This window comes from Scyliorhinus canicula, chromosome 12 (genome assembly GCF_902713615.1).
Source record: "Scyliorhinus canicula chromosome 12, sScyCan1.1, whole genome shotgun sequence".
NCBI lineage: Eukaryota > Metazoa > Chordata > Chondrichthyes > Carcharhiniformes > Scyliorhinidae > Scyliorhinus > Scyliorhinus canicula.
Window position 1 is genome coordinate 151754236 of NC_052157.1, and position 18339 is coordinate 151772574.

The window sequence follows — 18339 nt, forward strand, 5'->3', positions numbered from 1 at the left end:
CAACCCCTCCTGCCGCCTCGCCAATTCCCCCTCCAACCACCCCCAACTATTCCCTCCAACCCCAACCCTACCCCAACTCCTCTTCCAGTCACCCCAACCCTTCCTCCAACCTCCCCTAATCCCTCCTCCAACCTCTCCCAACTCCTCCTCCAAACACCCCCAAACCCTCCTCCAACCCCCCTCTAACCCCTCCTCCAACCACCCCAACCCCTCCTCCAGTCACCCCAACCCTTCCTCCAACCTCCCCTAATCCCTCCTCCAACCTCTCCCAACTCCTCCTCCAAACACCCCCAACCCCTCCTCCAACCCCTCCTCCAACCACCCCAACCCCTCCTCCAACCCCCCTCCAACCCCTCCTCCAACCACCCCAACCCCTCCTCCAGTCACCCCAACCCTTTCTCCAACCTCCCCAATCCCTCCCCAACCGCTCCCAACCCCTCCTCCAGTCACCTCAACCCCTCCTCCAACCACCCCCAACCCTTCCTCCAACCTCCCCTAATCCCTCCCCCAACCCTTCCTCCAGCGTCCCCCCACTCCCTCCTCCTTTGATTAAAGGGTTTAGAAACTCCAGCGTATATTATGAAGTCCACCTGACCTGTAAATTTATGTTGAATTTTGGCTAGGATGTGTACAAGAGCCTTCACTTCAGGTGTGATTCATCTGACTTCCTCAGCGCATTAATCAAAACAAGCTTTATTCTAAGAACTTAGGGCGCGATTCTCCGCAAATGCGGCGAGCCGTAAAGGCTGCCGTGAAACTGGCCGTGTTTCACGGCAGCCTCCGCACCCCCTCCTGGGACCCGATTCTCCCCCCCAGGCGGGGCTAGCAGCGCGGCCCTGTGAAGCACGGCATCGCGGGCTTAGCGACCGTCGCTAAGCCCGCGCGCCAAGCGTCACGGCGGCTGACGCGCACGATGACGTCACCCGCACATGTACGGGTTGGACGGCTCCAACCTGCGCATGCGTGGATGACGTCATCGCGCATATGCATCAAACCCGCGCATGCGCGGGCCGTCATGCCCCTCAGCTGCCCCGCGGACTGATCCTGCGGGGCGGCGGAGGAACAAAGAGTGCGTGGGTATTGGACCCGCTGCCCGTGATCGGTGCCCACCGATCGCGGGCCCATGCCACCCTTGGCACGGCCGTGGTGCGGCCATGCCAATTGGTGCCATGGTTGTCCGGGACGGCACTTTGCGGCCGTTTTCATGAACGGTGAGAGCAGGTGTGTTTGCGTTCGTGAAAACGGCCGTAAAGGCCTGGGAACTCGGCCCATCGGCCTGGGGAGAATCGCTGTTCGCCGTAAAAAACGGCGAGCAGCGATTCGTGTCATGGGGCGGCCGTGGGGGGGGGGGGGGGAGAGAATAGCGGGAGGTCGGGAAAAATGTCGGGAAGGCCCTCCCGCTATTCTCCGACCAGTCGTGGGAAGCGGAGATTCGCGCCCTTAGTTAACATATATTTACACACACAGCAAGAAATTTTATCAATTACAAACATAAAGACACCACCCAGCTACAGTAATCTATGTTTAATGAGTTCCCCTTAACTGTTCCAATTCAAAGACAAAAAATCCCATAAACCAAAAACCACTTTTCAAGGGCGTGGCCCAGCACTCTGCATTCTCACTTGAATAAGACTGGCTTTCCCTGAGATTCTGACCCCCATCTCACCAGCCGGTTTAGACCCATCCAGGAAAGCAAACTGTATCTTTTAAGTTACCAAAGCAGGTAGCTATAATCAATGTTTTTTTTTACTGGAACAGATATTTAAAAGGAAAATAGAGTGAGACAGGTCAAACACTTCTTTTCTCCGTCTGAGTTCACAGCAGCCAAAACGTGAAAGCGAAACAAAAAAACCTCACACAGCCACAGCCTAGCTCCACCCACAAAATGACATCACTGAAGCCATGTGATAAGACATTTCTTAAAGGGACACTCCCGTGACAACGAGTCTTTCACCCTCTCCCGTTCGGATATAAATAAATTGTGCGGAATTATTCAGTGAGGGCCTGGACACCCTTTGAGTGTCTTGGTCAACATTCCGCCCTCGACCCTCCACCAGAGGGAGATTAACTGCTTATTCACCTGATTGCCAATTGTGGAACCTTGCTGTGCTCGACGAGGTTGCGACATTTGCCGACAAAATAGCAGAATGTGCTTCAGCAGTCATACATTTTGTTAAAATAAATTTAGAGTGCCCAATTAGTTTTTCCAAATAAGGGGCAATTTAACGTGGCCAATCCACCTAACCTGCACATCTTTGGGTTGTGGGGGCAAATCCCACGCAGACACAGGGAGAATGTGCAAACTCCTCACAGACAGTGACCCAGGGCCGGGATTCGAACCCAGGACCTCAGTGCCGTGAGGCAGCAATGCTAACCACTCTGCCACCGTGCTGCCCTAACAGCCGTACATTAACTGCAGTGTTGTTAGGCTGTGTGGTGGATGCGAAAGATGCCGCGTCCACGCAGGCTGTTGCACGGTCTAGAATTGGTGTGCGCAGGGGCACACACGTGGCATTCTTTCCACAAATAATCGCTCGGGACCTCCACCGAGGGATGCGGTTTTCCCACTCAAAAGTGTATTTTGCTCCAGATTTTCTTTCATTTTCCCCTGGAGGAACCCACCCTTTTTCCGAGGGTTCATTGCGCACCTCCAGTAAGTGGCTTCACTTACGAGCCTGGAGTTGACGTCAGCCTATTGGGCAGCAGAAGAGGCGTCACCAAAGCCAAGGGGCCAGCCGGGTCCCTGTTTCAGACAGCTGCCGGGATAAAAAGCCGGATCCGATTTCAGCCAGAGTGTTTTTCTCCAGCTGTTCTTGGTCCCCAAAGGCTTTGTTGCGCCTATTCCTGCAGGCGAGCGGCGAGGACGTGGTCTGGAAGGATGTGGGCACATGCACGGTCCACAAAGCAGATTAATTTCCAATAATACTCTGTTGATTAATAAAAAACATGCTCAAAAACATAACCTAAGAGGTTAATCTCCGTTCTGTATTTCAGAAGCTGCAATGTGCCCTCAGTGTGTGCTGTTATAATTAAATGTAATTATGCAGCGTGCGGGAAATGTTGTGTAAAAATGCTATGTTTAGCTCGTCTGTTGAGCACTTAGTGAAGCCTCACCGCAGAGCGTGGTGAGTGTAGTGGAGCTGCGAATGTACACGCCCGCCCGGCATTGCTGGAAGCTCGGCGATGTCCCCTCATGGCGGTCAGGACAAATCCCAGCCACGGGACTACAACCCCCTTTCTCAGCCTTTCCTGGGCCTTCGGTCCCAATGGAAGCTCGAGATGTGGTTTTAATTTCCTGTTGGCTATCTTTATCCCGGCTGGCTAATGCGCTCTCAAATCCCCGTCTGCTCTGTTTTGACGCGTCTGTTAACCCATTTAAAATAAACATCTTACTGAGGTTGTACTAATACAGCACAGACTGGAGTTAACCCACTCTCCTTTTTTCTCACACAAGGGGAGGAGAAATAGGAGGGTAATTATAACATGGTGACGTAGAAACTGTTGCCATTGAGCACCCATTGAACACAGCACAAAATGGCAGTGGGAATAGATTTTCTTCTGAATTAACAGACTTTCCAGTGCAAAGCCCATATCGCAGCATTGTTACGCACAGAAAGAGGCCGTTCGGCCCATCGGCCAGCTCTCCGAAGGAGCAATCACCTGTTGCCACTCCGCAGCCCTCTCTCCCCCGCAGCCCAGCGCATTCTTCCTTTTCAGGTAATGATCCCGTTCCCTCTCGAATGGATCGATTGAACCGGCCTGCACCGCACCCCACTCTGAGGCAGCTCGGTCGCTGCGTGGGAAAAGCTTTTCGCAATGTCACCAGTGTTTCATCTGCCAATTATTTACCTAACTCTCTGTCCTCTGGTTCTTGATCCCTCTGCCAGTGGAAACAGGTGCCCCCTATCTACTCTGTCCGAATTCTCTGTGGTTTTGAACGCCTCCAGCAAATCTCCTCTCAACCCTTTCTTCTCCAGGTGTCAGAGGATTCGATGATTGACAAAGTTGGGGGAATTATACATACACAGCGTCACATGCTGTAGCTGAATGTGACTTAATGCACTTCGCTTCTGGACTTGAACACTTTTTTTTTTAAAATTTAGATTAGCCAATTATTTTTTTCAATTAAGGGGCAATTTAGCGTGGCCAATCCACCTACTCTGCACATTTTTGGGTTGTGGGGGCGAAACCCACGCAGACACGGGGAGAATGTGCAAACTCCACACGGACAGTGACCCAGAGCCGGGATCGAACCTGGGACCTCAGCGCCGTGAGGCGGTTGTGCTAACCACTAGGCCACCGTGCTGCCCCAACTTGAACACTCTTTAACTCTTTCCTGGCCAGCGCCCTGTCACCCACTGTCCACAAACTTTGACTCATCCCATCTCCCAACTGGTACCATTCACCTATTGCTCCCGTGCTTACAGTGCAGAAGGAGGAGAATTCCGCACCTTTGGGGAGGCCCGACGCCGGAGTGGTTGGCGCCACTCCGCTACGCCGGGACCCCCCCCCCGCCCCGCCCCGCCGGGTAGGGGAGAATTTCGCCCCACTTGTCAAAGCTTTCTTTTTTGGTCTGTTATCTCCACATGTGGATCTGTGCCAAATTTTGTTTATCGTTCCTTTGGAGGTGTTATGTGTGTTGTGTGAACGCAGATTACTGATGTCGGTCTCCCATCCTGCCCCCTCTGTAAATCCCAATCGGTCAAAATCTCTGCTGGATCCTGTCGCGCACAATGCCCCAATGCCGGTCGAACACACCCTATTCTCAACCTTTTACGGTGAATTTGCTGAAAGCAATCCTTTCAATCACCTTGATCCCTGCATCTCCTTCCAGCTTCCTGTTCCTCTGACTCTCAGTGTCTGTGTATAACCCCCCCCCCCCCCCCCCCCCCCCCCCCCCGCGGCCCTCCCGTGCCGCATACAGAATGTTCCAGAGTTAATTGTTAGGTACTGTGTTAGGGGCGCTCCCAAACTTTCATTATTGCAGCGGTACACAGTATTTGCTGGGTTTAAAGCTGTGTAGACGTTTTTGTTTGTTCGATTATTTTTCTGATGTGTTTCTGTGAAGGTTGTGGGGTGGCTAGGTACAGTTTCTGTGGATAGGGTCATCACCGTGAGCCTTAAACATTGATGGGTACTAAGGGTACGTGGTCTCGTGGTCAGAAGGGTCTCCTTGACATCCTCATTGATTTGATTTGGAAGAGGGCATTTGCGGGACTGTGGAAGCTCCCCCTCCCCCATGTACCTTTGCCCTAATGTTCTCGTGTTACGATGACCACAAGCTGTAGACTTCAAAATGACTTAATTAATTGTTGGCGCGAAGGGCGTCCTGAGCTTCTGGTTCAATGGAAATGTACGTCCTTCTCTAATGAAAGCAAGGGGTTATTGTCCTGATACCTAGAGCTGTATGGAGAGGTGGTGGTACGATGGTATCTCCACAAGACGAGTACTCCAGAGACCCGGGCAATGCTCTCTCACCAGGGCAAATGGTGAGATTTGAATTCAGTAGAAATCTGGAATTAAAAGTCTAATGATGACCATGAAACCATTGTCGATTTTTGTAAAAACCCATCTGGTTCACTAATGTCCTTGAGGGAAGGAAATCTGCCATTTTTACCTGGCCCGGCCTCTGTGTGACTCCAGATCCACAGCAATGTGGTTGCCTCTGAAGTACCCTCTGAACTAGCCTAGCGAGCCACTCAGTTCACGGGTAATCAGGGGTGGGCAACAAAAAGGGTGGCACGGTGGCGCAGTGGTTAGCACTGCGGCCTCACGCATCGAGGTCCCAGGTTCGATCCCGGCCCTGGGTCACTGTCCGTGTGGAGTTTGCACATTCTCCCCGTGTCTGCGTGGGCCTCACCCCCACAACACAAAGATGTGCCGGCTAGGTGGATTGGCCACGCTAAATTGCCCCCTTAATTGGAAAAAAATGAATTGGGTACTCTAAATTTATAAATAAAAAGGAATGGGCAACAAATGCTCACATCCTATCAATGAATTTAAAAAAACAACATTCAAGCCTTTGCGAGCTATACGTGTGAACATCGAGCCTGACAAAGCAACGTGCAAAGTTTGTATCCCTAATAATTTACATTGATCTCAAGGTTGTTGATTCAGGATGTATCTACAAAGGCAGGAGATGAGAACAATTTGGTTGTTAATTTAGGATTTGCCTACAGAGGCAGGAGATAAGGTCAGTTCATTCCAAACTCTTTTTTTTATAAATTCAGGGACACGGTGAGAGTTCTTGCCTGTTGTTTGCACATTCCTGGCCTTTGTTACATATTAATAGTCCTTGGGAGACTAATTAGTGCTTGAGTGAATGGAGTTTAATGGCCGGGTGTTAGGTACCTTATGATGTGTCTGATCCCTGGTCCCCTCACAGAGACCTGGGCGTTAAGTGGCAGCAGCTAATATTCCTTTTCCCTTTTCTGCTTCCCTTTCAGGATTCGGCTTTGTAACTTTCGAAAATGAAGAAGTTGTTGAGAAAGTCTGTGAAATCCATTTCCACGAAATCAATAATAAAATGGTAAGAGACCGTGACACGGATTGAGAGGATGTTCTGAAGCACTCACAGATGTTAACCCTCTCCCACTCCCGCCCCCATCCACACCGATTCTGCCGGGGAGGGGGGGGGGGGGGGGAAGCAATGATGGGTTTTATACTGCATCATGTGGCTCTGATGTGCAATAGTCGCTATTAGCGAAAAATTACCGTGTTAGAAATTGTTTAAAAATCAGTCATAAGAAATGATTGAAAAGCAGGCCAAGGGAAGGTTTGTTGAACTCCACACAAAAAAACACATTTGTCTGTTTGGGAAACATTTTTCGGCAATGTGCAAATGGCTGCTCAGATCTCTGCATTTTCCATTTAAGTCGGTGTATGATCCTTTTAAATGATGTTCCCCCCCGATTTACTTTCACTCACCTCTGTAATTTCGTGACAAGATGTGACTTTCTTTGTGGTTGTGGCAAGGGCTAAACAACATAACGGGCTACAAAGCGAAGCCGAACAGTATCTCTGGCAGCAGCGCACCCCTCCCCTATGAATACAATGCATTCTATGTTCGGTTCGAGCAGGAAACCAACAATTCGCTGTTGAGTGCCCCAGCAGCCCATAAGTCACCCATCCCCACCATCACAGCTTCCAAAGTCAGATCGACCTTCCTGAAAGTGAACCCTCGGAGACGGGCCCGGACGGGATCCCTGGTCGTGCACTCAGAGCCTGCGCGGACCAGCTGGCAGAGGTGTTCGCGAACATCTTTAACCTGTCCCTACTCCACTCTGAGGTCCCCACCTGCTTCAAGAAGACCACCATTATACCGGTGCCAAAGAAGAACCAGGCAACATGCCTCAATGACTACCGCCCGGTGGCCCTGACTTCAGTCATAATGAAGTGCTTCGAGAGGTTGGTCATGAAGCGCATCACCTCCATACTCCCAGAACACCTTGATCCACTGTAATTCGCATACCATCGCAATCGGTCCACAGCAGACGCCATTTCCTTCCTACACTCGTACCTAGAGCATCTCGTCAACAAGGACTCCTACATCAGACTCCTATTTATTGACTACAGCCCCGCCTTCAACACCATAATCCCAGCCAAGCTCATATCAAAGCTCCAAAACCTAGGACTTGGCTCCTCACTCTGCAACTGGATCCTCGACTTTCTGACCCACAGACCTCAATCAGTAAGAATAAACAACAACACCTCCTCCACAATAGTCCTCAATACCGGGGCCCCGCAAGACTGCGCACTTAGCCCCCTACTCTACTCCCTGTACACACACGACTGCGTGGCAAAATTTGGTTCCAACTCCATCTCCAAGTTTGCTGATGATACGACCATAGTGGGCCGGATCTTGAATAACGACGAGTAAGAATACAGGAGGGAGATAGAGAACCTAGTGGAGTGGTGCAACAACAACAATCTCTCCCTAATGCCAGCAAAACTAAAGAGCTGGTCATTGACTTCAGGAAGCAAAGTACTGTACACACCACTGTCAGCATCAACGGGGCCGAGGTGGAGATGGTTAGCAGTTTCAAATTACTAGGGGTGCACATCTCCAAAAATCTGTCCTGGTCCACCCACATTGACGCTACCACCAAGAAAGTACAACAGCGCCTATACTTCCTCAGGAAACTAAGGAAATTCGGCATGTCCACATTAACCCTTACCAACTTTTACAGATGCACCATAGAAAGCATCCTTTCTGGCTGCATCATAGCCTGGTATGGCAACTGCTCAGCCCAGGACCGCAAGAAACATCAGAGAGTCGTGAACACCGCCCAGTCCATCACACCAATCTGCCTCCCATCCATTGACTCCATCTACACCTCTCGCTGCCTGGGGAAAGCGGGCAGCATAATCAAAGACCCCTCCCACCCAGCTTACTCACTCTTCCAACTTCTTCCACCGGGCAGGAGATACAGAAGTCTGAGAACACGCACGAACAGACTCAAAAGCATCTTCTTCCCCGCTGTCACCAGACTCCTAAATGACCCTCTTATGGACCGACCTCATTAACACTACACCCTGTATGTTTCATCCGAGGCCGGTGTTTATGCAGTTACATTGTATACCTTGTGTTGCCCTATTATGTATTTTCTTTTATTCCCTTTTCTTTCCATGTACTGTATGATCTGTTGAGCTGCTTGCAGAAAAATACTTTTCACTGTTCCTCGGTACACGTGACAATAAATAAATCCAAATCCAAATCTTGAAGAAAGCTGATGAGGTGCGGGGGAAAGGCTGGCAGGCAGGTTCACGGAGCAGAGCTCTCCTGATGACAGCACAAATCGATGCCAAATTGGGCCGGCTATGCAGCGAGGGCCTGCTTTTCCGAGGCTGGGAAGTCGCAGGGATTCTGGCAGGGGCCGGGAAAGAGTGTCAGCTCTCTGCGCCGAACCCACACCCAGGGGATAGGTACCGGAGCACGAGGTCAGGGAGATGGCAATGCCCGGTGTGGCATTCGGTGGGGTTGGCACTCTTTGGTTTTTCCCTGGGTGAGCTGCAGTTCGAGCCCCATTCCCAGTTTGCTTCTCCCATTGAGGCTGCAGTACACCATCCAGGCCCACACGCCCAGCGGAGCCCTAAGGGAGTGCTGCACCACCGGGAGGCGCCTACAGTGAGGGCCCGTCAGCCCCCTCGGGTGGCCGTGAAAAGCCCAATGAGCAATGCTCTCTGTCGCCAGCACCCTTCGCAGCCAAACCACTCTTCAAATCTGTTTCACTTGGAAACAAACACCTTGTTGTTGGCAGACCGTGCTGAAACCACCGCGACACAGCCTGGATGCTTTGAATACATCTCCAGCTCCTCCGAACCCAAAACATTCTGTGTCTAGACTCTTGGTTTTGTGTGACCTGTGAATCCTACATTCCTTCCTGCCTTTATTTTTTTATTTTTTATTTAGAGTACCCAATTTTTCTTTTCCAATTAAGGGGCAACTTGGCGTGGCCAATCCACCTAGCCGGCGCATCTTTTGGGTTGTGGGAGTGTGACCCACGCAGAGACGGGGTGAATGTTGCGAACCACGCGGACAGTGACCCGGGGCCGGGGCCGAACCCGGGGCCTCGGCGCTGCGAGGCAGCAGTGCTAACCACTGCGCCACCGTGCCACCCAATTCCTGCCTTTATTAACAGATTTTGAAATATTTGCGATATGGCCCTTGGTTGAGGCAGAGGAAACGTTATCCTCAAAGGTGGAATCTGCCATCTGTGCTTAATCCCCCCCCCCCCCCCCCCCCCCCTTTTAAAATTGTGATCTCGGGGGAACGGAAACCGTTTCAGTAATTTGGCTGACTGATTTGGAACTTTGCTTCTGAATTTGTGCTCTCCCTATCTTGTATCCCAGGACGCTCTATCTCCTCTGCCTTAGCATTCCATCTGCCCTCCTAATTATTCACTTTTTAAAAAAATATAAATTTAGAGTACCCAATTCATTTTTTGATTGAACCTGGGTCATCGACGCGGTGAGGCAGCAGTGCTAACCACTGCGCCACCATGCCGCCCGGGCTACTTATTCACTTCTGATACCTCCCCCTCCCCGTCTCCACCAACTAAGAACAAAGGCTACGGGGGGGAAGATGCGGGGCTGCAAGTTAACGTGAGCTGACGTATCTGTCCATCGCAACAGTGGGGAAGGGAGCAGCCTCGTGCAAGACCTGCTGGTAATATTGCTGCTCCTGGGCCCGGTCTTTAGCCAAGCCTGTGGCCTCTGCTGTGGAGGGAGGAGTAGATAATAAAAACCAGGAGTTAAATCCTTCTCGCGTTAGTTGGAAGGGATGTGACCATATGTTTTTTTTAAAAGGAGGGCATCATTAGATGTGATTTATTTTTTTCATTGCAAGCCAAAAGTAGAATTCAATGAGGCAATTAGAAAATGCCCAGTTTGCAGCCCCCTGCTCAATATTGCGACTGAGGGTGAAGCAACTATGAATGCCGCAGGTAGCTACCATATTAGGAGGTTGAGTCACACACTTGGAAACTTGTTATTATCTTGTGTGATTCACGGAGGCCATTCGGGGCGTACAGAAAAATCCACAGAATAAATGCTAGCACAGGCTAGCAACCTGTAACCTGGGGGTAATAAATGCTTGCAACACAGTAGCACAGTGGGTAGCACTGTTGCTTCACAGCTGCAGTGTCCCAGGTTCGATTCCCGGCTTGGGTCACTGTCTGTGCGGAATCTGCCCGTTCTCCCCGTGTCGGCGTGGGTTTCCTTCCGGGAGCTCCGGTTTCCTCCCACAAGTCCCGAAAGACATGCTTGTTGGGTGGATTGGCCGTGCTAAAATTGCCCCAAGTGTCCATAAAGGTTAGTTTAGAACATACAGTGCAGAAGGAGGCCATTCGGCCCATCGAGTCTGCACCGACCCACTTAAGCCCTCCCCTTCACCCTATTCCCGTAACCCAATAACCCCTCCTAACCTTTTTTTTTTGGACACTAAGGGCAATTTGGGTGAGGTTACTGGGTTACGGGGATAGGTTGGCGGGTGTGCGCTTAAGTAGGGTGCTCTTTCCAGGAGCTGGCAGAGTCGATGGGCCAAATGGCCTCCTTCTGCATTGTAGATTCTATGACTCCACATTACAGCCAGCTCAAACCTGAAGTGCCATTCTGATGGGTAGATTTCAAAAGCATGATAAAATGTTATGCCCCACCCTTCCCACAGTATTTCTCACCTCGTAGACACCTCAGCCCCTCCGTCCACGCCTCTCTCTCTCTGTCGCCCGCCCCCCCCCCCCCTCCCGCGCGCACCATATCACCCCCTCCCATGTGTGTCTGTCGGGGAGGGTGGTGGTACGTGCGTCTGTGTATATACATGCACATGTGCGGGATTGGGTGTAGTTATATGCGGGTGTGTGTAGAGAGAATAGAGCTCCGTAAGGCAGCTGGGGGCTAATGGGTGAGTATATCTTTCTGACTGACTGACTGACGGCAGGTAACAGAACAGATTCAGTCCTTCCATCCAGTCCTTCTGTCCGCAGCATTAGCTGCTCTTGTGTACGACGTGTCAGTAGCTTATTGGGCAGTGTTGAAGAATATCAGGTCAGGCACACTCGGGGCTATCGTGAGTTGGATCCGATGCACTCAATAAGCCCACTGACAGCTCTGAATGGAGTTGCAAACATTGTCTCTGATGAATAGATTTATTTTTCGACGGTGATCTGTGTGCATGTCTCTACATTTATAAGAGAGTTTTAAAAGACTCGAGTTCATCGTCCTCCTCTAACACAGCCAGACTTTCTAATGGAAGGTTGTGGAAAAGCTGTGCCGATTCCAGATCTTGGCTAGAGGGAAGCTTTGTAACCAGAGAGGCCAGTTTCACTTGAGTGGGAAAAGCATCAGGATCCCACCAACTGTTAGAGTTGGAACTGGCCCCCTGCTCCCTGCCCAGCACAGATTTCTCCGTCGTCTCCTCCTCGTTCCACTTGAGCATTGCTGAAAAGAGAGACATGTTGCTGAAGCTTTTCACCTTGCACTCATCAGCACAAACGCCGGAATGCCAAATTTGAACTCTCACAACAATTTGTACCACCCGAGAAAAGGTTGCTGATTGGTTGGCGATTCAATTGTCGAAACCCTTTGAAATTTGGCATTCTTGTGTTTGTCCCGATGAGTGCAAAATAAAAAGCTTCGACAGCATGTGGACTTCTCAGAGATATTCCAGCTCTGTGCTGTCTTCCGCTTTTTTTTCTTTGCTTCTGGCGACTGCCTGCTCCATGCGTCGCTGATGGTTATTACTCCCCCGCAAAAGGAGTGGTGGAAAATTTCCCTGATTGGTCAACTTTGTCCCCACTGACCCATGTTCGATGTTCACGGTTGACGTGGCCTTTAAGAGGCAGCGGCTGTCAGTGAGTTTTAAACTGGCTGTTTCTCGGGGTCGTACTTGGAAGCGGAAATGTTGGATGGAATTATCCCGTTCTGAGGCTAAAGTATGGCTGGTCTAGCTCAGTGGGCTACACAGCTGGTTTGTGATGCAGAGCAAGGCCAGCAGCGCGGGTTCAATTCCAGTACCGGCTGAGAATTCTGAATTCTCCCTCCGTGTACCCGAACAGGCGCCGGAATGTGGCCACTTGGGGATTTTCACAGTAACTTCATCGCAGTGTTACTGTAAGCCGACTTGGGACAGTAACGATTATTTATTTATTTATAAGTGCCACGGTGAGTTGCTGGAACGTGGAGTGTTTCCTGCTGCGGGGGACTGGCGGGAAGACGCACCAAACCTTCCGGCCCCGAGCTCATTAAAGGTGCACTTGGGTATTTTACGCCGCGTTCCGTGGCAGGATGGGCTTGGACGACGTGGAGTCCGCCGTTGTGTCCGGACGCCATTGTTAGGAAAGCAGCAACGTCACTGATCCAGTACTGGAGGAAGGAAGTGGACACCCTGAAAAGGAAGATAGATCCCCGGGAGCACTCAGAGGCTGGAAGATGGACCCCGCCCCCCTACGGGGCACCGAATCTGGAAGGTTCGCCTGTAGATCCATCCCCCCCCCCCCCCCACCGCCACCAGCAGTTAGTTTGTAACTGTGCCGTGACCCTTTAAGACAGACGAAATCATGTTCCTGCTGAGCCAGCGGCCCTGGGGAATTCCGGCTTTAATACTCTTAATATTCTCACAAGTAGGCTTACATTAACACTGCAATGAAGTTACTGTGAAAATCCCCTAGTCCCCACACTCCGGCGCCTGTTCGGGAGCACGGAGGGAGAATTCAGAATGTCCAATTCACCTAACAGCACGTCTTTCGGGACTTGTGGGAGGAAACCGGAGCACCCGGAGGAAACCCACGCAGACACGGGGAGAACGTGCAGACTCCGCACAGACAGTGACCCAAGCCGGGAATCGAACCTGGGACCCTGGTGATGTGTTGGCTAGGCTGGGTCTATGTGGACTGCGTTTGATGCAGTGTAGGGAAAGACAGGCTTCCAACACTTGATGCGATGCAACACAACTTTATTTAACATCTAACTATATTACATGCTTAACTGTGGGTTGACACTATGCTGACTTGACTGGAGACCTGATGCTAGCCTGACCAGCTACCACATGGTGTTTGCACTGGCTGCTGCTCACGGACTCTGACTGTCTCAGAGGCTGGATCCCGAGAGAGCGGGAAAACTGGTGCCCTCTGGCTTTATAGTGGTCGTGTCCTGTTTGGTGATTGGCTGCTGTGTTCTGTGTGCTTACTGGTCATCCTGTGTGTCAATCACTGCCTGTCTGCACTCCATCATATACATGGATGTATATTATGACACCTGGCATTGTGAAGCCACAGTGCTACCGTGCGGCTTTGGGGTCAGTGGGCTCCTGCTGGATGGAGAATCCTGTTGGGAAAGGGAGGGGGACAACCTCCTGTGCTCAACTCACTGTCATACACCCTTAGAAATAGTCAAGTCGGTCAGCACGGTGGCGCAGTGGGTTAGCCCTGCTGCCTCACGGCTCCGAGGTTTGATCCCGGCTCTGGGTCACTGTCCGTGTGGAGTTTGCAGATTCTCCCCGTGTTTGCGTGGGTTTCGCCCCCACAACCCAAAGATGTGCAGGGTTAGGTGGATTGGCCACGCTAAATTGCCCCTTAATTGGAAAAAAATGAATTGGGTAATCTAAATTTATATTTTAAAAAGCTGGAAAAAAAAATTCAAGTCCCACCTAAGGTGAATTGCACAAAACAGAAGCCCCAAGCCTTGCATGTCCCTTTAGAACTGTCTGGACTTGCTTCATGGTATTGGGGGCCTATGACGTTAGCCAATGGCGTGTTGCCTTTAACAGTTTCCCTGGAGGGCGTAACAGCTCGGACTGCCACCTCCTGGTCGGACGGTGAAGTGCAGTGTGATCGGGCATTGGGAAAGTCGCACAAATGGAAAAGCACCATACGATAGCTTATCTGCGTCCATTATTCCCAACAGGATCAGTCCTCTAAAATTGCTGGCAATAACGTCCCCGACTTGCAGCTCCTGGCCTCTCACTTCCCCCCCCCCCCCCCCCCCCCCCCCCCTCCTCAGTCCTCTCCATGCAATAATTGGTTTCCTGTGTCAATCCCATCTTTCATTTTCAGCGTAATGGGAAAGCCAATTGCAGCATTATTGGCAATTAAAACATTTTAGGTTCTTCGTCAATGTAGCTTAGCAACAAAGATACACAGTGAAGCATATACATAAAGAAATTATGTCCTCCTTATTGGAATTCTATCAGGTATTAAAGCTCTCGGTGTGGGTAAGATCAAAGCAATCTTCTTGCCACTGTTTGCAACAATCTGGCCTGCGTATTTGCCTTATAAACCCTGCAGCAGAAAGGTAGTGAGGGACATGGTTGCTAACAACATCAAATGGTGCGAATGAAACAACTTTTCCCCCAATCCACGTAGGGATTCCCATCTGTGGCCTTTCCGCAGTCTGAAAATGGAAAATGAAATGTGTATGAAGATAACACAGGGAGGTGATGGAGTCACTTTTTATTCCTGGGCCGGGAAATCGTTTTAAAGCAGGGTTTGCCCTGAAGATTTTAATTCTCCCCAAAGTGCCCTCCTCTTGCTGTGCTCCTCCGTAAGGGGACATCGAGAGGTCACGAGGTTCTCGTCTCCGTCTCACTCTCTCTTCCTCCCTCTCTCTCTCACTCACTCACTCACTCACTCTCTCTCCCCCCACACTCTCACTCACTCACTTACTCTCTCACTCACTCTCTCTCTCTCTCTCCACTACTCACTTACTCACTCTCTCCCTCTCTTTCCCTCTCTCTCTCTCACTCACTTTCTCTCTCTCCCCCTCTCTCGCTCTCACTCTCTCTCACACACTCGCTCACACTCACTCACTCACTCACTCACTTACTCTCTCTCTCTCTCATTCACTCACTCACTTTCTCTCCCCCCCCTCTCTCTCTCACTCACTCCCTCTCTCTCTCCATCTCTGTGTATGTCTCTCTTTCGCTCTGTCTGTCTGTCTCTGTCTCTCTTTGTCTGACTCTCTCTCTGTATCTCTCTCTCTCTCATTCACTCGCTCGCTTTCTCTCTCTCTCCCCCCTCCCTCTCTCACTCACTCCCTCTCTCCATCTCTGTGTATGTCTCTCTTTCGCTCTGTCTGTCTCTCTCTGTATCTCTCTCTCTCTCTCTCTCTCCATCTCTGTGTGTCTCTCTCTCTGTCTGTCTGTCTCTATCTCTGTCTCTATCTCTCTCTCTCTGTCTCTCGCTCTCTCCCTCACTCTGTCTCTTACCGACGAAACAACTGTCGGATCATGGAGTGGGAACACTGACCCCCTCCAGATACCATCCGTGCTCCATGTTTGAGCGCTTAGATCTGCCAGGAATGCAGCAGACTCCTCTACCTGCGAGATGCCAGCTGCCACTGAGCATAGGAGATGGCGCACAAGGAGGTTATTCTGACCCAGGGCCTACTCCACCATTCAGTCTGATCATAGTAAGAAGTCTTACAACAACAGGTTAAAGCCCAACAGGTTTGTTTCAAATCTCTAGCTTTCGGAGCACTGCTCCTTCCTCAGGTAAATCCTGATTCACGGCTGATCATGATCGTGGCTGATGTATGACCCCAACCTCACCTTCCTCCTCAACCCTCGATTCCCTTATTGTCCACAGATCTGTCGGCCCCTGTCTTGAAAGTACCCTGAGCTTCCACCTCCCTCTCGGGTAGAGAATTCTGAAAAATTCACCACCCTTTGAGTGAAGCGATTTCTCCTGGGAACACCTCCCTCCCTCAGGGTCCCAGTGTACTTGCTGATGGACGCCCCGGCATAACTTTTTAATTTTTTTTGAAGTAAGACCCGTGGCTTGTCTGCCGAGAGGCGTTTTGGGTTTCCTTTCCATTCCTGCGAGCGCCAAACTCCAGCTCCATTCACTCCCAACGGGACCAGCGACTTGCACTTTATTTGTGAGAGACCAGAGAAGCTAGGGTTGCTCTCTTCTGAGAGTAGGTGGGATTTTTTTAAAGCTTTTTAAGGGTTTTGGTAGAGTAACTGAGGAGAAACTATTTCTGCTGGCTGGGGGGGGGTGGTGTGGGGCAAAAATGTCAAGAGCCAGGTTTAATGTCATTGGCAAAGGAACTGCTGGGGAGGTGAGCATTTTGTTTTACACTGAGGTGTTGTGTTGTCTGCAGGGTGGTGGAGGCAGATTTTGTATCCTTTCAAAGGCACTTGGATAGATACTTGAAAAGGAAAGATGTGCAGGGCTATCGGGAAAGGGCAGTTAGGAGTGGGGCTAAATGGATCGCTCTTTCAAAGGGCCAGGACAGGGCCCAATGGGCTGAAAGGCCTCCTGTACTGTGCAAGTCTTGATTACAAAGTCAGTCGTTGAACAGATGAGACGGCCCACCCGCGTGGATCTCCCGTAACGGGAAGGAGGAGGACTGGCGCATGAGGCGGGCTAGTTTATTCTTCCTTGGTTTGTGGTTCCCGACTCCCTGTCCTTTCTAAAAGAATGTTAATGGGGAACAGTCACTTGGAAAGATGAGAGAGAGAGAGATTATATTGGCAAAGAAGCACTCGGTAATCCGCTTAACAAACTTATCACACCAACCCTGTCAATGGTCGCCGGAGCCAGGTGGAAAATGTCAGCTGACACTTTGCACTTTAAAGTCTCGTCCCTTTGTCCGTTACCTTCAGCAACATGAGCCACACGCCCAATGAACCCTGAACGATGTGACTTTATAATATGTACTTCGGGGTTTCGCAGGCAAAACTCAAGGACACCTCAGTCGCAAAAGTGAATTTTTCCAATCGTGAAGTTCAGCGTTAACGAGGAACGCTGCCGAGACTCTGGGGCAGAATCTCATGGTGCAAAGGACATTTTAAATCTAATTGTCCCAGTGAAGAGAGGGAGGGGCATTGCAGTAGACTAAACAGAGAACCTCAGCCTTTGGGGGCTGTTTACAGAGCAGCATTTGAGCGAGGACCCCACATCGCCGACAGGCAAGGGGATGATGTACAGCAGGGTTCTGGGGCAGAGCAAAGTACGTTCAAAGAGACGAGCACACCTCCTGGAACAGGGCAGGTGCATCAGTCATTCTTCAACTATACGGAGACCTGATCTGGGGAAAGTGTGGAGGAACTGGGTCAACATAAGGTCAGTGGCCCAAGTCCACATGTCAACCTGCCCCATTGGCCAGCGAGCAAGGCAAAAGGGAGTCAATGCAGCACCTTTTAAAAAGGGGCAAGGTGGAAGCTTTCAGTCTCTCCTTCCAAACTTATCCGATCAGCATTTTCTTTTAATTCGTTCTCCTGTCACAGGTAAGGTCAACATCGATGCCCATCTCTATTTGCACTACAGGCCAATGTACTCGCCGTTACTCAATGTTGCAGGCAGCGCGTCCCAGATCCCCACAGTTTGCTGCGTTTCAAAATATATTCCATCTCCCCCTCAGGTCCTTTTGCCAATGACTCCATATCTGCTGACTGACCCCCCAGTTCCCCTCCACCCGCCCACCCTGACCCCTCGACTCCCCCCGTCTTTGGAAACAGCTTCTGCTCATTCACCCTCAGAACCTTCAACATTTTGAACGCTTTTATTAAATCCAACCTGAGCCTTCTCTGATGGAACATGGAAAGATCACCTCTTGAATTTAGAACTGTATTCGAACTGCGAATAGGCATTTCGATCCATAGAATCCCAACAGTGCGGGAGGAGGCCATTCAGCCCATCGAGTCTGCCCCGACCCTCTGAAAGAGAACCCCACCTACCCTGCACATCTTTGGACACTAAGGGGCAATTCAGCATGGTCAATCCAGCTAATCGGCACATCTTTGGACTGTGGGAGGAAACCCACGCAGACGTGGGGAGAAAGTGTAAACACCACATAGAATGTTAAAAAGCAATAAACCAAAATCCAAAACAGACCCGCCAA

At 50.7% G+C, this 18339-nt stretch overlaps 1 protein-coding gene across 14 annotated transcripts in view; it reads left to right on the top strand.

The window, feature by feature from the left end:
* The window catches only part of msi2b (musashi RNA-binding protein 2b), a 547783-nt gene that overhangs the window by 361377 nt on the left and 168067 nt on the right, over positions 1-18339 (top strand). For all 14 annotated transcript variants that reach the window (XM_038814534.1, XM_038814543.1, XM_038814535.1 and 11 more), the window contains one exon: positions 6447-6529. In XM_038814534.1, coding sequence (XP_038670462.1) covers positions 6447-6529 — 83 coding nt within the window. The remainder of the gene's footprint in view (positions 1-6446; positions 6530-18339) is intronic.